Source organism: Osmerus mordax, chromosome 5 (genome assembly GCF_038355195.1).
Source record: "Osmerus mordax isolate fOsmMor3 chromosome 5, fOsmMor3.pri, whole genome shotgun sequence".
In the NCBI taxonomy this organism is placed as follows: Eukaryota; Metazoa; Chordata; class Actinopteri; order Osmeriformes; family Osmeridae; genus Osmerus; species Osmerus mordax.
In genome coordinates this window covers 8,351,663-8,373,736 of record NC_090054.1, presented here as the reverse complement: position 1 = coordinate 8,373,736, position 22,074 = coordinate 8,351,663, and the positions used below count along the sequence as shown (strand labels likewise).

The 22,074-nt window shown below is 41.9% G+C and overlaps 1 protein-coding gene across 1 annotated transcript in view; it reads right to left on the bottom strand.

Moving 5' to 3' along the window:
- The window catches only part of rps6ka2 (ribosomal protein S6 kinase, polypeptide 2), an 80,898-nt gene that overhangs the window by 199 nt on the left and 58,625 nt on the right, over positions 1 to 22,074 (bottom strand). The window contains exons 11-16 of the mRNA XM_067236000.1: positions 5,348 to 5,473; positions 5,080 to 5,169; positions 4,838 to 4,996; positions 4,505 to 4,666; positions 937 to 1,013; positions 220 to 475 (exon numbers count right to left, since the gene is read on the bottom strand). Coding sequence (XP_067092101.1) covers positions 220 to 475; positions 937 to 1,013; positions 4,505 to 4,666; positions 4,838 to 4,996; positions 5,080 to 5,169; positions 5,348 to 5,473 — 870 coding nt within the window. The remainder of the gene's footprint in view (positions 1 to 219; positions 476 to 936; positions 1,014 to 4,504; positions 4,667 to 4,837; positions 4,997 to 5,079; positions 5,170 to 5,347; positions 5,474 to 22,074) is intronic.

Below are 22,074 nucleotides of genomic sequence, written 5' to 3'. Positions count from 1 at the left end.
TGTCTACATTAACATGTGTATTTGGTTAACAATGGCCCTTTTTTAATGTACTTGTTTTAATGTATAGTCCATCTTGTAATAGGTATTTCTATGAGGAGGGAGAAGGGTACGTAGAACACAAAAGACCTTTACATTTGTAAAGGATTATTTAGCTTGTGGGAAACGAAAGGTCACACTAAAGTCTGAAAAGCTTACCCCCTAGGGTCTACCTCCTCTCACCTTCACCCGGTGTGCATCCTGTGGCTGCAGTTGGGTTTGGGACAGCTGATCTCTTTCCACTACCCAGGCATGTCTGAGCACCTGAGAGGCCATCAGTCTTTGGTGGGGGTCCACGTGGAGCATCTTGGTCACAATGTCTTTGGCAGCATCCGACACTGTGTCCCAGTTGCCTCCGGTAAGGACATACTTACCACTGCCAATGCGAGCCAAGACTTCCTCTGGTGTGTCATCAGGCCCGTTGGCGAATGGCGTGAATCTAAATAAGCAGTAAGATATGGATGCTGCTTGTTATTAGAGAAGTTAAACAGCTAACAACTTTGAGTTTACTCCAAAATCAACTAAGCCTTGTTTATTTCGATATGGAGGTGAGGTTCTGGGTCGAGGATGTGAACCAATGGAGGATGTTTGTAGTGTATAGAAAATGCTGTGTATTTTGGCTGGCATGATTCCAGGGTGCTAAGCTACAGATAGATAAACATGCAAAGACAGGCAGGTATTTTAACAGACAGAAAGACAGGAATACTTAATGACAGAGCCAAAGCTATGGATCCAGGTCCTGGGAGATTACGCTCCACTTAGAACAATTACAACCCCTCTGACTACCTCTAACTCTGGCTCCACCTCTGCCTTTATCCAGATTACTTTAAAATACCCTTGCTCTCTGTCCTCACCATTATCTCCCTGCTGCTTAAACAAAAGCTAAAGTAGGAGACTTACCCCGCTAGCATTGTGTACAGAAGAATCCCCAGACTCCAGATGTCACAAGCTGCATCATAGCCCTGTTTCTTTAACACCTGTAACAAACAAATTACACCTCACAACCTTTGAATACGTCTTACATATCTATAACAAGTAATAATGTTCTGTATACATTTTTGGCATTGAATTTACATAAATATTATATAAACTACCATGTAACTATGTAGCAGTTGCTATGTAACTGCAATGTCGTTACTATAGGTAGTTCTAGGTAGTTTGAGGGGTAAGTGGATGTTAACATTGATATTGTGTTGGACACAACCTCCAACTGCCCCTTCCACCTCTCCCATATCCTATACCTTCTTACACTTTTGCAATGACCTATATACCTCTAACACCGTAATACCATATAAATAGCAATTGCTATGTAGGCCTACTGTACCAATTTTGGGACTATACAGCAGTAGGTACCCAAGTAGAAATTGTGGAATGTCAATGTATTGGATGGATATGGATGTATGGATGATATGTATGGATATACATATACTGTGGCATCCCCAGAGAGAAGGACCCTTCCCCTTCCTCCCCACCAGTGACAGCAGCCTCATGGCCAAGTTGGGTGCGGCCAATGAGCCACACAGCTGCGACTCGTTTGCTAATCAGCACCCAGCACCGCAAAAGCTGAGCCAACAGAGCTCAGGGGGAGAGAGGGCCTCGAGGCAGAGGGAGACACCACAAAAGAGAGACAAAGAGAGAGTTTTAAATGTTTACAGAAGTACTTCCGTCTATTTTCTACCTTGTAAACCTTTTTACTCGCCAAGAGAATTTGCGTCACTCATTTTGGTCAGTCTACATGGCGCCGGCTCCACAGGTTAAAGAGGCCCAAGGCATGCTCGCCGACCAGATTCTGAGTGTGGAGCGAGCAAACCCGGATTCCCTTGTTATCGTACTCGGCGACTTTAACAAAGTTAATCTCAGCCACAAACTCCCTAAATACAGACAATTCATCAAATGCCCAACAAGAGAAGAGAACACTGGATCACTGCTACACTACAGTCAGTAGAGCCTACCACGCTGTCCCTCGTGCAGCACTGGGTCACTCTGACCATGCCATGGTCCATCTGATTCCTGCATACAGGCAGAAATTAAAGCTCTGTAAACCTGTTGTGAGGACATCAAAACAGTGGACCAGTGAGGCTATGGAGGATCTGCGGGCGTGCTTGGACTGTACTGACTGGGATATGTTCACCACTGCTACCAATAGTCTGGATGAACTCACAGAGGCTGTGACATCATACATCAGCTTCTGTGAGGACCGCTGTATTCCAACACGCACCAGGGTGAACTTCAACAATGACAAGCCCTGGTTCTCAGCAGAGCTCAGAAGGTTGAGGTCAGAGAAGGAGGAAGCATTTAGGAGTGGGGATAGAGACAGATTCAAGGAGTCGAAGAACAAGTTTAGCAAGCGGTGAGAGAGGCTAAACGACTGTACTCAGAAACTGAGTACAAGCCCAGAGCCACCCACTCCACTAACGACTCCCGCCTGGCCAACGACCTGAACCAGTTCTACTGTAGATTTGAAAGACAATTGGACAGTCCTGATCTACCCCCTCCCACCCATGTGCCCCCCCCCCCCCCCCCTCTACAGTGACAACTCTTCAGGAGGGTCAAGAGGCAGAACCCCCGCAAAGCAGCTGGGACGGACTCTGTCTCTCCTGCCACCCTCAAGCACTGCGCTGACCAGCTGTCTCCGGTGTTTACCAACATCTTTAACACCTCGCTAGAGACATGCCATGTGCCAACCTGTCTCAAGTCCTCCACCATCATCCCTGTGCCCAAAAAGCCAAGGCCATCAGGACTCAATGACTACAGACCCGTCGCCCTGACCTCTGTGGTTATGAAGTCTTTTGAGCGCCTTGTGCTGGCACACCTCAAATCCATCACAGACCCTTTCCTGGACCCACTGCAGTTTGCCTACAGAGTCAACAGATCTGTGGATGACACCGTTAACATGGCCCTCCACTTCACCCTACAGCACCTGGACTCCCCAGCATCCTATGCCAGGATCCTGTTTGTGGACTTCAGCTCTGCCTTCAACACCATCATCCCCGCCCTGCTTCAGGACAAGCTCTCCCAGCTGAACGTGCCCGACTCCACCTGCAGGTGGATCACAGACTTCCGGTCTGACAGGAAGCAGTGCGTTAAGATGGGTACACAAGTCTCTGACTCCCGGTCCATCAGCACCCGATCTCCTCAGGGCTGCGTCCTTTCCCCTCTGCTCTTCTCCCTGTACACCAACAGTTGCACCTCCAGTCATCCGTCTGTCAAGCTTCTGAAGTTTGCGGACGACACCACCCTCATTGGGCTCATCTCTGACGGGGACGAGTCTGATTATAGGTGGGAAGCTGACAACCTGGTGACCTGGTGCAGACAGAACTTAGAGCTCAATGATCTTAAGACAGTAGAGATGGTTGTGGACTTCAGGAAGAATACATCCCCACTCACCCCCATCACCCTGTGCGACTCCCCAGTCAACACTGTGGAGTCCTTCCGCTTCCTGGGCACCATCCTCTCCCAGGACCTGAAGTGGGAACTGAACATCAGCTCCCTCACCAAGAAAGCACAACAGAGGATGTACTTCCTACGGCAGCTGAAGAAATTCAACCTGCCAAAGACAATGATGGTGCACTTCTACACAGCCATCATTGAATCCATCCTCACCTCTTCCATCACCATCTGGTACGCTGCTGCCACTGCCAAGGACAAGAGCAGACTGCAGCGTATCATCCGCACTTCTGAGAAGGTGATCGGCTGCAATCTGCCTACCCTCGAGGACCTGCACACCTCGAGGACCCTGAGGCGAGCAAGGAAGATTGTGGCCGACCCCTCCCACCCTGGCCACTCCCTGTTCCAGCTACTCCCCTCCGGCAGAAGGCTGCGTTCCATCAGGACCAAAACCTCACGCCATAAGAACAGTTTCTTTCCATCTGCTACTGGCCTCTTCAACAAGGCCAAGGACTCCCATTGACATTCATTCATTATTTAACCCAGTATCTGATTGCACTATGTTGACCACTCATGCTGCTTATTCTTATATATATATTTTATATTTAAATTGTTTTATTCTTAGATTGTTTAGTTCTTAGGAATAGTTAAACTTCTGTACCTTTACTTAATTTAAGATTCGTATATGTTTAGTGGTTGCACGTCGCTGCCACAGTAAATTCCGTGTTTGTATAACATACATGGCGAATAAACCGAATTCTGATTCTGAGTGAGTGACCGATCCGGATGGAGCTATTGTCCCTGTAAGATTATTTTTATAAATAAATGCATAAGTGCGTCTTCACTGTATTGTCTCAAGTATCCCAAAATGATATGCGTCTCAGCCCTGCGTCTCTCTGTGGTTGCTACAATACATGTACATTTGTATATGAATACTGTATGTATTGCTATGTAGTTCTGTGCTAGTTAATAAAACCTTAATGTAAAGTGTTCCCATTTTTTTTTATAGATAACACTCTGTGATAGGTAACAGTCATGGCACATCCCTCTGATCCTGTAGACTCTACAATTGGCCATTTACCTCTGGAGCCACAAAATTTGCGGTGTAGCAAGGAGTCATCAACAGACCGTTCTCAGCCCGCAGCTGCTTTGCAAAACCAAAATCACAGATCCTGATGCATTCTGGGTCTCCAGTCTCATCAACATACAGGATGTTACTAGGCTTCAGGTCCCTGTGAACCACCTGACACAAATAACATTAACAAATGAGCCAATCAATTATTGACCCAAATAAAATCAAACAACCAATCCACAGTTTGTTGTTTCTCTCCTTCAGTCATTCTACCCCTACCATTTCTACCACTGTCACTCTCTCCCTCTTTCATTTTGTCTCTCTTTTTCTGTATTTACTGACCCCCTGTGAGTGGAGGAACTCCACAGTTTTGGTGATGGTGCATAGCACTACAGAAGCCTCTCTCTCAGAGAAACACTTGTGATGCAATATCCTGTCCAGCAGCTCTCCGCCTCTCATCAGCTCCATCACCAGGTACACATACTTCCCATCATCATATACCTGCAACACAGACACAGCTAAAATACACACTGTCCTATAAGCACACATGCACATTGTCAAGCACCAAGATTACAGATATTTACATCCTTTAGTGTAATGATGTTGGGATGCTGCCCGTATCTCAGCATGATTTCAATCTCCTCCGATGGATCTTTCTTAGCTCTGTCTATGATCTGAAATAAAAACAGTTCCCCATTTTCTTTTACCGAACCAAAATAAAGTATAATCTACATACAAAAGCAATTTAAAGTTGGCAATGTTACTGGTGGCACACTTTTATGGTCAAGCGTGTCCAACAAGTTCCTATAACTGAGCTGTCCAGTGACTGATATCCCTGAAAAGCCACCATACCTTAACAGCATATTCCACACTGGTGATCTTGTGGACGCAACGCTTGCAGATAGAGAATGCACCCAAACCGAGTTCCTCCTTGATCTCATATGAATCTCTGAAGTGGATGTTGTTGCCATGGAGTTGCTGCAATTAAAGGCATAAACAACAGGAATAAACAGAATGTTAAGTTTAACATTAAAGCCTGTAGTCATATTCCCACTGAAGCGTCCCTTAAGACAGTGAAATTAAACTTTTCTCTTGGTTATGTTTGTATATGTTGTAAGGCTGTACTGGCCTGAATGAGATCTGAATGATGTAAACTACTTTTGCCATGTTGCTGTAGCTTAGCTAGCTACATTTCCCTGGGGGTTAGCTTCAGTGTAGTGCAGCTTTATTTAATGTAGAGTAACTGGTAGCTTAGCTCATTACATGTTCCAAGTAGCTTGCCCAACACTGTATACAACTCTGACATCATTTTAAACATTTTCCAAAATCATTACCAACCATCGCCTATGGTTAAAGAGGAAGGTGAACTGAGGCTGACTCTGATATTATCATTAAAAGTTGTGTTAATGCACATACAGTTCTAAACAGCTTTTAATGTCATGTTTGATATGTTTTTGTTTATTCTTTTATGCATCACATTCTAGGGCAGGGGTGACCAAATCATTTGGTCCGGCCCGCCATGGCACTGCAGGAACCATATTATTAGGTTCATTATTCGTTGGCAGCAGCACTATTTTAATATGTGGAAGAGGACTGTGTAGGCGCGCAGCATTGCGTACCAATGTACCAAAAAAATTCGCTGCGCGCTCGCATTAAGTGTGGAATTCCTTTCTAGCAAATCAAACCCAGAATACGTTGTTGGTTTGGGTTAAGCCCCGAATGTTTACAACGTATGGCTCTGCGCCTGATTAACACTCAGATCGATAAGCAGTCTCAAAAATGGTAGCAATATAAAAAATAATACGATCCCTTTCCGTAATCATGATACCCCCCCAAGAAATGTTCGATGCACCCCTAGTCAAAGCAGGCTGCATCCGTGCCAGCTAACATCACAAACCTCACCAAAGAGCAGCAGTTCCAGCCATCACATTAGGGGTGAGTTAATTAAATGTTTGACCAAATATAGCAGGCACATTTTTAAGTTGATAATTCTGTACGGCCCCCGAATGATTTTATAAATATCCAAATGGCCCTTGGCAGAAAGAAGGTTCCTTCCAGGGCGTAGGTTTGCATAGGGACCATAGGGACTAGTCACGGCCAAAGTTTGGGAAATACACAATCTATGGAAGCAAATCGTTACCAAAATTCAATGCATTTCCAGAAATGCATTTGCATTTTAAGAATGTGGCTGCATTATTTGACTCATAAATGAAATTAGTAATCAATCATCCTATTTGCATTTTAATTTTCTTCTTCAAGAGTGCTCAATCTTTCACTTAATTAAAATGAAAAAGAAATAGACATTTGAGATTTAATTTTCAAAACATGCCCCAGCAAATAGATACCAAAATTCAATTTGAAATGTAAAATTTGAAAATTAAAATGCATTTCCAGAAATGCATTTTCATTTTAAGAACGTGGCTGCAAAATCGTGACCACAATTCAAATTCAAATGCATTTCCAGAAATGCATTTTCAAGAACGTGGCTGCAAAATCGTGACCACAATTCAAATTCAAATGCATATCCAGAAATGCATTTTCATTTTAAGAACGTGGCTGCAAAATCGTGACCACATTTGCAGAAATGCAAAATGAACGAAAAAGCATTCTGAGCGGCGCAGCAGAGTGACGTCAGTAGCCGCTCTTCTGCATTGCAGAAGAGCAATGCATTGCATTACATTGCAAATGTGCCGGGAAATTGATTGAATTGCCGGGTCTTTAGAGGATGCATCACAGACTGAGCAACTTGATGTCAAACAATGACTAAAACAGTGGCAGAGCTACTATTAATGTGTAAATCTGTGACGGCAGAGCATGCAGCCAAGCTCTCTATGACTTGTTCTACTCGGTCACGGGCATCAGACTCAGATATATTATTAGATTCTACCTGCTCAGCTAATTCTAACAGTGTTTGCACAATTTGAGGGAGCGCCATGATCTGTGATGCGTCCTCTAAAGCAGCGGTCCCCAACCTTTTTTGCGCCACGGACCGCTTTCGTGCATGCACATTCTGGGTTTGATGTGATCCTAGTTAGTGACTTCCACACCTAATGCGAGGGCGCGGAGCGCGCAAGAAAAATAGTTTAGCTGATTTGAGCGAAAAATTGTTTTTGGAGTTTAATGTAAAATAAACAGCCGTTTTTTCAATTGACAAAACCATGTCTAGTGAATGTGATGTATTTTTGTCTCTTAATTTTTCAGCCCCATCTTTAAGTTTCTTAGCCTGGTTTTCCATCGTTATATTGTTACTAGCTAGCTTTCGATGTGTCAGTCCCACTGTTGTGTGTGACTATAAGCTACGACAGTGACACCCGAAGTGCGTTCCTTATATCCAGTTTAGGCCTATTCCATAATTTTGTTTGATTGCTGTCACGGCAGAAAATCCCACTTGATGTTGGAAATGGAAGCAGGGTTTTCAGTGCTTTAGTGGCGATCTCAGGATAGCCTTCATCCAAAACACCGATAGAGTTGTTGTCTCAAACAGGCTCCATTGAGTGGTAACTATCACTTGTCATGTGTCAAGAGGAAAAGACGCGCATGATACCGCTCAATAAAGCCCACAAACTTGCTCAAAAATGAGTAAACACACGTCTTTGCAGAGCTTTTTTGCTCAGGGGAAAAGGCCCGCGGAGAAGGAGAGAATCAGGTCATTTTTCAGAATAAAACGTCTTTCAGACTCTGATAATCAATTAAAAGGAATTTATTATAATTTATTACAGAGGTAATTAATTATTTTTTGTGCGGCCCGGTACGAAATGACCCACGGACCGGTGGGCACCGGTTGGGGAACGCTGCTCTAAAGACCCGGCAATTCAATAAATGTCCCGGCACATTTGCAATGTAATGCAATGCAGATGTGCACACCGCCCCCTACCGAACAAGATGGGTAGCTCGGTCAGCAGGGAGCTGAAGAAGAGCGGCTACTGACGTCACTCTGCTGCGCCGCTCAGAATGCTTTTTAGTTCATTATGCATTTCTGGAAATGCATTTGAATGTAATTGTGGTCACGATTTTGCAGCCACGTTCTTGAAAATGAAAATGCATTTCTGGAAATGCATTTGAATTTGAATTGTGGTCACGATTTGCAGCCACGTTGATTACTAATTTCATTTATGAGTCAAATAATGCAGCCACATTCTTAAAATGCAAATGCATTTCTGGAAATGTATTTGCATTTGAATTTTGGTAACGATTTGCTTCCATAACAATCGTCCCCACCAATATTTTGTTAATTTTCTAAAAAAATATATATTTGCAAAACTCATTCGTATTATTATCTATACTATGTTCGTCGCCGAGAACAGTGAAAAATACATTTCCAAGTGTTAAAATATGTTCATTATGTCCTCAGTTGTATGTAAATGTGATGCTGCACTGTTCTGTGATTGAATATATGTTTGTGCCACGGGGAGGCGCTACCTCTGTAGCGTGTGTGTTGTGGAGGGCGCGTCGGCGTCATTTCTGTTCTAGTTGATATGTTCGATCGGAAGCTGTCTGACCGTGAGACTGATGTGTCGACAGATCTGTAGCTCATGCAATAAATATACCAAGAATGGCTAAAAGGTGATCAACCTATCGTCCACTCTTTTCCTCCGAATACAACGTTAGCTGCAACAGTTAAGCATAACTCAACACCAAGTTAACCAATGCGCCCTCGAGCCTGCGAGACAAGATGTGGCTGAAGTGGCAGAGTCAGAAACACTTCGTGAATCATGAGTTGCAGAAAGAGCTGGCAGTACACCAGGAAATCATATTAGTATTTTGTTTGGTCTCAGCATTGATATTTTTGACCCTTTGTGCTTTTATAGATAGGAAAATGTCACCCAAAAAGAAGTTTTTTCACCACCCAGAGAGTAAGTAGCTATAAAGAAGGTCATAGGTTAGCTAGTAGGAAAACTACACACACAGTGCAAACCTGCTAGCCTTACATCGCCACCCATTGTACAATGGAAACATGTTTTGAAAGTTATTAGTGTAGTAGAGCATGTAACTTTTGCTTGTATTAAATCTATCCCTAGCATCTGCAATCTTTTGACCAGTGTGTTCTTGTTGAAGCCAGAATGATAAAGCTAACCTACCCACATAATGGGACCGTGCTAGTTTAGCCTAGTACCAGCAGGCTAGCAACTCAAAAGTGATATTAACTGATAATAAGTAGGCCTATATGATCCATTGGATAGTAATATGCCTATCCCTGTAATCTCGACCAATGTCAGCAGTCAAATAAGCATATAGTGTCTGTATTAAAGATCCTGTAAAGTGGAATTAAAAACGAGTTTCAAGTTCACCACACCACAGAATAATGTATTATTAACTACCCATCCAAATTCGAATGAAAAAAAACACAGACAAGTATGTTAAATTAGGCTTTGAAATCATAAGAAAATCAGCAGTCTTCTCTGTTCGAGACTGGGGGGGCGTGTCGCCTGAAGGAGCTGAAGCTAGGCCCCCTCGCTGGAAGGCACTGCCTCTCTCAAGTAAGCTACCTACGACCCAGATAATGGACGCTACGTCAAGCCGAACAAAACAGTATAGAATTAGAATGTATTTGTTCAATGAGTGAAACATACAGATGCATATAAATGAAATATTCCCCTGAGCTGTAACACCTACAGCAGAGACAGCAGACAGTGAGCTCTCCAACTACTTCTAGCACGTTAGCTACCATTTCACCAAAATACCATCATTCTACACCGAGTAGCCTAATATCAAGTTAGCGGTTTGCACTAATTATAGCAGAGATATCTCTGGAAAAGTTATCTAGTATAATTATAACAAGCACACAGAACTGAGTGATGAACTGCTGGCGGCGGTGGATGGTCCAGGTGCGACCGGAGGATGAACGGCAGGGGGGGCGATGCTCGGTACGGCTCCGCGCTGCAAGAGAAGCCGTGTGTTGGTGAACCCCGTCTGTCTCTGGTCCATGTTAAAACTGTCCGCCGTGAAATGGTCAGTGGCGCAGAGGCGGCTGTTGGAGTTTATCCGCAGCTTTCCATGAGCGTGGCTCTTCACAAAATCTATCCACCTATTTTTCCTTTCATTATCAACAGGGAACTTAAATGTGGTTGCAGCGCAGCTGGAGTTCTTGCATCCAGGGAAGATGCAGTTGCGGGTGGTGGGAGACATCCTCAAGCTAGCTAGCTAGCTGATGTAAGCTACAATAACAGTACAGCAGGAGGAGCCATTCAGTGATCTGACGTAGATGGGACGAAATGACGTAGATATGGCATTTTTTGGCTCCGCCCATTAAAACCTGATCTGAAAACGGAAGAGAAACTGTTCTTCGGTCTAACTCCACATTTCAGTGCGACAAAGTTTTAGCGCTTTGCACATGCTTTCAGGAACTCATTTCACACGTATATAATGTATTTAGAAGCAAAACATGGAATTTACTTTACAGGATCTTTAAATGGACGAATTACTGTGCAGGAAAAACAGCACCCTGAAGATACAGATGTAGAGCAGGTTGGTGATGAATCAGCATCAGGGGTTCAGGTGAGAAATTGAATCGTCCATTTTGGTAAAGATTGCATTAAATTGCTGTTTTTTAATGGATGTTTAGACAATGTTACCCATGAATGTTATCATTCACACTTATACGTAGATAGTAAAAAGGTGCTATAAATTGGTACGCCCAAATGTATGCATCATATATGATTTCTTTGCTCAGAAGTCCAGTACAGATGATGTAGGCCAAGTACAGCTACATAAAACCTGAACCAATTACCTACATATAAATATTTGCCTGTCAATAATCTAGCACCCCCTCATCACCTGCATTAAAAATTATCTGGCACCGCCCATGCTTTCAGTGTTGTAAAATGTTTCAGTGTTGTGCATCGAGTAGTCCAAAATGTGTTTACATATTCCCATGTCTTGCAAAGGCATCACATTTGGTCTCCTGCAGCCATTGAGTAAACCAGTGATGGTCCAATTTGAATTTGTATGTGTATACAGGTTGGGTGTATGTATGGCGAAGCTATACCGATCACTTTCAGTTTTGTTTACTATAGGAGATAGGCGCAGAGCATGTGAGCGGAGCGAGCGCTGAGCGTGAGTGGGCAGATTTTGGACAGAGCCCAGAGCGGGATTTTTAAAAAGGACGTAGCGTTGCCCTATGTCTCGCTCCAATTTCGCTCCAGGAATGCTCACACAAAGAGTCTGAAGCATGCCCAAGCCCGACCAAGAATCCATCTGTGTCATGCAGTCATCAACACTTATCAGTCAAAAAATAGCCTCAATAATGGAGTTCACAAAGTACTTCAAAAAAGAAACGGATAAGTCATACAGGTGTACGCAGGGGCATGTCTAGAACATTTTGAACAGGGTGGCCAGGCAGGGGCACAGCCTCACAGCAAGGTGGCCATCAACCACATATCGAGACTCAAGTTTAAAAAAAAATTATCTACCCTTTTTGTTGTAGGTAATGAAACACTGCATGTTATATCTCAATAAACTAATCATTTTCTATTAACATTTTCCTCCTGTGTGTAGTTGTTAGTAAATGGTCACATCCTTAATCTAAATTGAGCATCCCGCATATGGGATTTCCCTATTGCAAATTATGATTTATTCTAATGTATTTATAATTATTTTCAACAGTCTAGAAATTTGACTACAGTTTCTTCGAAGGATTCCGTAAGTTCTACCAGTCATACACGTCAGAAACATTCTAACTGCAAACTTGAAATGAGAGATTTATTATTTGTAGGCCTACTCATACATTTAGAACCATTTATTCAGTAATTTTACCATTATTTATAGATTCCTAGAGTAATAACAAACATAAACAATATAACTGATATCATACCTTTACTGTATTACATACTTATTAACTCTTACTGATATTCAGAGGACATACCTTGATGAGCAGACACTGCATCAGGCACTGTTGGGGGCTCATTGCTGCATGTGTCAGTCATTTCTTTGTTCTTCAGAAAATTCACATTGTTCAATAATATTATGTTCACCTCACGTCAGCCCTATGTAGAATTCCAATGATTTTTTCTTTTGTATTGTATGTGAAGGTATGCCAGACATTATTAGAATAATCTGGTGTATATTTGAGAGTTTTTGACACAATTTTGAAAAAGTTATCAAGATTTGTGAGGATTAAGCTATTTTCAGAGATTAGTGATTTTGTATAATTTTGTTTAAAACTTAATTGAAAAAATAAAGGCTGAGGAAGTACGCCTACACCAGACATTGTTAGAATACTCTGGTGTCCGTTTGAGGTTTTATATTCATAAAAATATTATAAGTAATCATTTGTCAAAATGGTATGGGTAGTTTTTACCCAGTCCCTAACGCGACGCTGTAAAGTAGCGTCTTCCGAACGTGAGACGAATGTCGAATATGAAACTAACTTCACCTCGGTCATCTTATGACTGAAGTAAGCCAGGATCATGATTTCGACTTAATTTAGTAAAGTTGGCAGAATAACAATACAATGCATTGCGTTACTTATGTTAACCACTCTACAAACCAATTATCATGTGAAACACTAGACAAATGGCATGGGTATTTAACATCTTATAAATAAAATGTCTCACATATCGTGAATGCTTGCTAGCTAGCATGCTATTTAGCAAAGCAAGCTACAGTCAGTAGAGTATGGAGGACTAAAATTGCCACAATGAATTAAATAAATACACAATTAAATAATTACTTAAATGTGTCATTAATTGATTAAAATTAGAATTGAATACATAAATGTGTTCTTAAATGTGTCATGAATTCATCAAAATACCAATTCGTTTGATGTAAAATACATATATTATACGTCTGGGCCCAGTCGATTTCATTTACATTTCACAACGTGTTGCATTTACATTTCACATTTACATTTCACAACGTGTCGTGTTGCAGTGCTTCATTAATTGTAGCGAGCATGTAGCGAGTAAAGCAGAGGAACTTATTGAAGTTCTTTGGAGTTATTTCCGCACTTTCCGACCAAGATATTTGCAGTCACAGAGTGACTCTGGTACCAGGGTGCATCAGCATCTTCCTCAATCAAATTCGCTGCTTCTCTCAGCAGCTCCGGGCAAGTTTTAGACATTTGGTCCTGCACCTCGCACGCTGTCTCAACATGGGGGCTAGCAGGACCGAGTCTTTCCCTTGATTATTAGCCGTAGCATTGCAAAGTGCGGAAATAACTCCAAGAACTTCAATAAGTTCCTCTGCTTTACTCGCTACATGCTCTGAGTCAGCAGGTCCTCCACATCCTCAGGTAAGTCTAAAATGTCTCACCAACTCCCTAGAAAGTTCATGAAGATCCTCCATCGTCTCTATCCAGGCACTCTACTTCAGACCAACGCAATGGATCAGACTAGATTCGCGCTAGCCCCACCCACTGACTTTGATGGGCAAGTTTGACAGATAACACAATTAATGAAGCACTGCAACACGACACGTTGTGAAATGTAAATGTGAAATGCAACACGTTGTGAAATGTAAATGCAATCGACTGGGGGCGCTGTTTAGCGTTTGTAAATGGACCATGAAATACTTAAATAGTTAAATGTATTTCACATAAAATGTATTGGTATTTTAATGAATTCATGACACATTTAAGAACACATTTATGTATTTAATTCCTATTTTAATTAATTAATGACACATTTAAGTAATTATTTAATGGTTATTTAGTATTAATATTTAGTCATTGGGTGTGCTCAAGCCTTCGGCGAGAGCACAACCTTTGTTCTCTCACATATATATTTATTTATTTATTATTATTTATTTTCGCCCCCCTAAGGATCAGTCAATATTTGGACTACATACACAACGGCGGTGTCAAAAGGTTCGTCTTGGTAGCGATTGCGTTGGTTGTATTTTTATTTACGTTCCGTTGCATGGTTTAAGTAGAAATTGCGTTTTTGTGGTGAAAAGGGAAGCTAACGGTGGCTAATTTGCTAGCCACAGTCACTGACGTTACTAACGTCACTACGTCACTAACGTCACGAAAACACGCGTGACTACCTGTAGCAGAACATTCGTTTCACATCTGTTAACTTGGGGGATAGCTAGGCTAACTATAGCTTTACTGCAAGGCAGCTGCAGGAACGCCACAAGCAAAGAGGCCAGGGTGATAACTATTTACTCATTTTACTTTGTGATGTGAAACACAATTATGAAATGTAATGTACAATATTAGCTGATATTATTAAGGAAGTAGGCCCACATCTACTTTTGGAAACGGTAGTCTACTATTTCACTGAAGAATTAGCATCATGACATTAGCCTCTGTTGCCCGAGCAACACATACTACAGTGGTCTATGATGCATCTGTTTTCAATCTTTAAAATAAACATTCCTCACAAATACATTTTCGTTGTAGGATTTATTATGACATTACATTACAAGTAAACGATTTGTGGGTGAAATTATCATTACCTGTGGTTTCAAACCAGTGTTGCTCACTGCAATGCTGTAGCCTACGCGAGACACTACAAAAACATCTACACAGCTGTAGGAAGTCAAACGGCGACAGAACATGTTCGGCACTCCCCTTACTTAATCAAAAGTCTATCTAACTACTAACCTGAACTTCACTGCCACAGCCTAAACGTTGCCAATCTGTTCATGAAAATAATTAATTTCAGCCTAAACCGTACAACGGAACGTTAAATCCAATTCAACCAACGCAATCGCTACCAAGACGAACACAGCAGTAGTCTACTAGTACTGTACCGTAGTAGTACAATTTACCGGGGCAGCTTCTCCACACAGGGCTATATCGCATTTTGCGTTGTTACTGACAATGATCGCTACCAGTGAGCTTTTTATGAATGAGCGATTTTCCACTAAATAAATGTCAAGCTTATTTACGTTTTGGGGGGCATATTTTCAGTTAGCAGATGGGACTGTCTGAATCGCGCTTCCATCTTCTACTGCCGGGTAACGTCGTAAAATAATCTTCAAAGGGGGTTCTTTATTGATGAATGAATGCAATGAGTAGGCTACATGCCTGAAAATATCACGAGAAGGGAAAAACTTAAAATGACGTTTAAGTCATAGAGATTAGGTCCATTTTTACACCGGTCTGCCAAATTTATTCGTTTTGATTCAACGATGAGGCTGCCTCTTGCAGGGGAAATGAGAAGACATCTATTTCATTCTACACTTCACTCGTATTTTCAGTTGTAAATGAGCAGCAAAAAAAAAATCCTTTAAATCTATTTAATCTTTATAAATAATAAGTATGCATTTTCATATAAAATATACAGAAATCAGTTGTAAAAATTTCATTCAAAAACGGACCCCTGTGCAACCGACGCAAGCAAGCACACCCTACAATTTCCCCAGAAATTGTACCCTCTCTAGTTTATTTTATTTTTGTATTCATTTTGGCACTTTTAGTCCTCCATAGTAGAGACTTTACATCAGGCTATTTTTGGAATACAAACTGTATTCCATACACCGAAAGTAAAGGTGCTGCATGGTGTTGAATAACGTCATACAAATTTCTAGCTCATGTTTAGTTTCTGAATGTTTATATCCTTACGAATATCTCCCAGCTCATAAATGGAAAAATCGACGTTAGTATCATCAGTCTAGCGATTCGTTCATTTTCTCGTGGCCGAGAAAAAAAAAAGTTAAAATAACAAAACCTATAATTATCACTTGTGAACAAATATCATTCACGTCTTACTAAACCTAGTCACGTGAAAGTGAATGAAGTAAACAAATACTTTCTGTTTCCTCTTCTGAGCCTATGCAAGTCACGTGAAAAATGATCCAAAGACTCGTACCCGAAGACCCAGTTTCCTCTAGCTAGGCAGTACTGAGCCGTTCACTGCGCGCAAAGGCCCAACCATAACAAGGGAAAGAAAAAGAAAGCTGGATGTAGCATTTAAAAAAATGATTTACATGGACTATGAACCGCTGAGTAAAGGAGAACAGGAAGGGATGCAACACTTCGCCAGTGCACGCTCATGCCACATGCCTTGGAAGAGATGGAAGCCAATGGAGTTCTTCAGTGTGGCCTAGTATGGTCCACTAGGGTTACTTTAAAGGGGGGCTTGACTGGGTTTTGGGAGTATTTCACACTGTTCCTTAAGGTCTCCGAATAGAGTAAGTAACATTGGTTGGGCTGAAAATGACCCGGGTGCTGCTCTATGCCCCCTGATACATCCAGTGAAATTTTCCCAGGAAAAAACGCTAGGATTTCTCCTTTTATGGTATGCTCATGAATATATAGATAAGCTGCACGCTGATTGGTTGGTTTACAACGAATGAAGCTGCGGAGCAAAGATGCAACACGGCCAAACAATGAAACAAGAAGGTCTAATCTATTGTGTCTACACAACACTGTTTTCAACAGATTGACTAGATATCATTTGAAATGTTTACGTTACTTGTTTCCACTTCTGTTGTCGAAGCAAACAGGATCGCCTTAGGTGGGTAACGTTAGCACTACAGCTTAGCAAACAAATTATCGTGATTCAACCCAACTTCAGTTAGCTCTAGCTATCTTGCTGAAAAATAGATCTGGACAAACATGCATCTTGAATTGTAGATTTACATGACAAGACAGGTTATTTATTTGAATAAAACACAGTCAGGAACATGAAATAACATTTGCCAATTGCCAATAAACTAGGCTAAATCATCACACATTCTACCTATGCTCTTGCGTTAGCAAGCTAAACTAGTTTACATGCCTACAGTCTAGGTGTTCTATTTCGTGCCCCATAGGGGAGCTCTGCTCCTAATGGTTTACCGTTGCCTAGTGCAGCCAATGACTGAAGATCAAAAAGTATCCGCACCTGTCACTCACACAGGTGCCCTATATAAGGGGGTGACAGCTGTCACTCATCCTCCCAAAAAATTCAGCACGGGTTGTTCGAATTCAGTGGCTTGAAGATTTTGAGGAGAGTCTAAATGAGTTTTTCCATCCCACAGCTTCTGCGCAAGGCTCTTTTAAGAGCCCAATGCCGGTGCCGTTACCTGGAGGCCGATGGAGGCCGCCACAAATTCTGTTTCGTGTGCATGGGACCTCGGCATGCCAGGGACGGTTTGGTGGACTCCCCTGTCTGCGAATCTTGTGCTGGCCTCTCAGTTTCGGAGAGGCGGCTGCGCTATGATTTCTTTCAAGTGGAGGAGCCCCCTTGAAGATGTGGTCTCGGCCCTGCTCTCCGATGAGGAGAGTTCGGGCCGACGGGACCCTCCTGTGGAGGCTTTCCTGAAAGACGCGTTGCGTTGCGCACAGCCCCCCTGTCCTTTTCTGAAGTGAAAGGGCGAGCGCTGAGTTCAGCCTCAGAGGATGACGAGGAGCCGGCTCCCGCCCCTACTGTCTCGCTGGGCGGATTTTCCTGCTGTCATAGCTAAGGCAGCGGAGATCATGGGCGTTCCCCTGCCAGCCTCTCCTCCTGTGGAGGAAGAGGACCCGTGGGAGGTTGGCCCCCATGCTAAACGCATGGAAGCCCTTGTGCCCCACTATGCCAAAACTGGTTGATTACGTGCAGGGCTCGTGGGAGGCGCCTTTGAAGGCTAATGTGGAAGAAATTGCGATTTCCGGTGTGCTTACATTATTCACTAATCAATATAACTAGTCATTGGATACTAGTTAGTATGTTCTCATGTAAGCTTGCTATTAATAAGAGTAGATTGTGTCTATGTGTCAGGGTTAATAGATGTTCGTGATCAGGAGAAAGTACTGGGTAAACGTCTTTTGTCATGACTACAAGGAGAGTGCCAACTATGATCTCTCTAGTCTGAGTGGTCATGTGTTGGGAGCTGTGAATCTTTTCCTCTGAGACTGTTGTAACGTCATTACTGCCTGACTGTCACTATCTATGTTTACATTCCTGTGCCCTATAAAAGATGGTCCTCCGGCTTTCAGAGCTGAGAGAGACATGATTGAGACCTAAGCCTGGTGTTGTGTTGTCATTTATTGTCAGAGGTCTGGTTTTCTCTCCCAATCTGCAGATTGATAATTTACATTTACATTTAGTCATTTAGCAGACGTTCTTATCCAGAGCGACTTACAGTAAGTACAGGGACATTCCCCCGAGGCAAGTAGGGTGAAGTGCCTTGCCCAAGGACACAACGTCAGTTGGCATGACCAGGAATCGAACTGGTAACCTTCGGATTACTAGCCCGATTCCCTAACCGCTCAGCCACCTGACTCCCTAATAATACTTATTAAAATCCAGGACTCAACTGAACTTAGTCACTCCATTTATGAAGAGACGGACAAAACACTTTCTTCATCAATTGGCGTTGTCGAGCGTCAGGATTGCAGAACCAGATCCAGGAGAGACCCACGGCAGCACCAGTATAAAACAGAACCCGTGGTGCACAAAACTAAATGGTAAGGGGATCCTTTTCCAAAACCCCATTCACGGACTGCTTTATGCTTGGTGCGCCTGCTGTCCCTCTGCGATGCTGGTAACGTAAACAATTTAAGAACCTTTTTATTGTGACGTTCAGTTGGGAGCCTGGTCTTAGCAGACCAGAGTCTGCTAGGCCTCAACAGGAGGAAGATAATATTAGAGTTTTGGTTTAGTAAATTTGGGTCATTAATTGACTTGCTATTTTTACTTTGTCTTGGTCAGAGTTGGCAAACTCTGATAGCGTACAAGAACTCTGGTCGTGTGAAGTATTGAAAAAGTATGTAAAACGATCTGTGTTCTTGATCTGAGGCAAAGGATCTGTTAAGAGAATACGTCCCATACTCTTGATCTGGGGAAAAGGATCTGATAACAGAGAGTATGGTTTTACAGATGCAGACCAGGGGTGAACCAAACAAGGAAAGGTATGTGTTTCTTTTAAAATGCACGTTTACAGCTGAAAACCTTAGTTGAACAGAGATCTTATGTTGGTTTGAATTGTATTAAGTTGAATTGTAACTGTTTTGTGTTGGCCTTTTCTCTTTTGAACAGAGATCTTAGTGGGACTTTAATTTTGGTTTGAATTGTAACTGTATTAAGTTTTGTGTTGGGCTTTTCTCTTTTGAACAGAGATCTTATTGGGACTTTTATTTTGGTTTGAATTGTAACTGTATTAAGTTTTGTTTTGGGCTTTTCTTAAGACCAAGCACGGTAGGTGGGCGGTCATAATGTATCAGGGTCACAGGCTTTATGCGAGAAACCAACTTTTAAGGGTAAAGTGGTTTTAAACAAGTTAGGGATACTTTGACAATGTAAAGGGGCAGTTAGGCTTTAACTGACAAGCTTGGCATTTAATGATCAGCGACGGACACAATCAAATACTAAGGAAAAGATATAGACTGGCAGTTTATGAATTAACTCGTCCCTTTTAAGCACGAATTGTGGTTATTTTGTTACTTATGAGGTAACGGAGTTGAGGAAATTATTGTATGCGCGTTCCCAAAGAGTTGGGTCTTTATAGGCGCGTCCCATGATTGAGCGCCGGAGGGCGAGGATAGTTTGGCTTGAAAAAGGCCATATTTGTAGTTCACTACCACATGATATTGTAGTTCTTTTATTCTTCAATATTGTGACCGTTTTACAGTGCTATGAGATTGTGCGACTGTTTTATAGTGCCAAGTGATTTTGTGACTATATTCTAAAGTGTTGTGTGATTCTTGCTGCAGTAAATCATAAGAGTTGCTACATAGCCTACCGTTATGAGATTTGTTACAGATACTTTGTATTCAGATACATTGTAATTCAGTATGGGCTTCCAGTACAGGAGCGATAGAGACGTTGTTAGTCCAGCCCGATATATGATTTGATTTACATGGAATTCAAGCAGTGTCAAGCATTGAGAGATAGCATGCGTGGATTAATCATGACTCGAGACATTGTTTTCCGCTGGAGTGAACGTTTGATGTAAAAAAAAATATATATAGGACAGTTTAAAAGCGGTTTTGAAAGACAAGGAAACAAGTCGGACGTGTAAACAATTTGTCAGCTGGCCAATGTTTATGATATGGTTAACTGAAGCTACGAGACGACGTGGCATTGTCTATCTTGAGAAAATACAATCAGATCAAGCTAAAACTTATTCTGATAGAGAAGCAAGAAATGACCCGGCGAATGAAGCGTCTTGAGACAGAGAAAAGATGATCAGACTGAACAAAGTCATAAAGTGAGGGAACTCAAGACATTAGTCGAACATGTTAACATGAAGTTGCTTGAACAGACTAACAGTGCCAAAACTAATTGTGAGAAGTCAGTAGTTGTGAAACAAGCTGAAGGTAGCGCTAATTCTCAAGGGAAACAAGAGAGTCTACCAAAGATTTGTAGCCTATTTACCTACGATGAAGATGATGTTGTTGCTATAGCTGTGGCTATGCAGAGGAGAGCCAGAGACAGGGAAAATGCATTATTTGGGGAAGCAGTGGGTCAGGTGCAGCCATAACAGAACCTACAAGAGAAGGTTTATATCACAGCAAAACATGATGGGTGAGGTTAATCAGGAAGGCCTGTCAGTTGAACCCCCAGGTATCAATGAACCCTATGTGTGCATATCCAGGTCCATGGTCAGTGACTGAGCTGAGGGAGCAAGGAAAGGGATTTCCTGACATGAGAGGACTCAGCAACATTTCTAAGATATTTGCAAATAGCTATCAATGCCAACATACCTACTTTTATTGATTTGAATGAAGGCTTAGAGGGTGAACTCCAGACCGGTTGAGAAAACTTAAAGCATAGATTTCTGATGGTGTTTAATGGCAGTAATACTGGAGGGGTGTTGCTTGACTGGAGCAAAGTGTATGATCAGAAACAGAAAACATGAGGATCCTACAGATGATCTGGAAAGACTTACTAGGATTTTTTGTTGTTGAAAAAAAAACATTCTAGTTTTACAGCAGCTGCATCCCCATGCCACTTGTGTTCATATGTGGATTGCTTCCTGAACTCCAGGTAGAAGTTAAGAAACAGGTTCTAAATTGGGAGACCAAAAACTGTTGATATGATTATGGATTATGTCAAACATAATTGTACATTGATGCAGGAGAATGCAGGAAAGAAAGTTGAGAAATTAATGACATTGCAAATGAATGTCTTACGGAGAATAATAATATGTACATAAAAAAAAAAAGTTCAAATCATTGAGGTTAGAGTCCTCTAAAAAATAGGGTTAGAGTCCCTGAGGTTAGAGTCCTCTAAAGTAAAGAAAAAAATAGGTTCAAATCCTTGAGGTTAGAGTCCTCTAAAAATAATAATAATAATAATCAAGAATACGGGAGGCAGAGAGCTTCTCTTTTTCAAGTAAGACCCAGAGCTACTAGGTTAGCTAGTTCAACAGTATACAGTACCCAAATCAATGAGATGATAGTGGTAGTTTCTGGGGTTCCTGTGGACACAATTGTCAGTTAGCTCTTATGGGTGGATAGATGGATCTTTGAAAGATGAACATGTATTTCTTTCAACTATGTAAAAGTAAGTAACAAGTAAATCTGTTGGAAAGGAATTTGTTGTGCAAACTGAACCGAAATGAAATGCACTACTGACTTTTTCTTATCTATTCCTTAGGATAAAGAACACTTGGCCTAGCAATCCCATACACATCCCCCAGCAGTGGAATGCATAGATTTTAGCGACCGCAGATGTGGCCTTGCTAGAAACTGTGGTCCACACACGCTTATGATATTGGGTGCATTA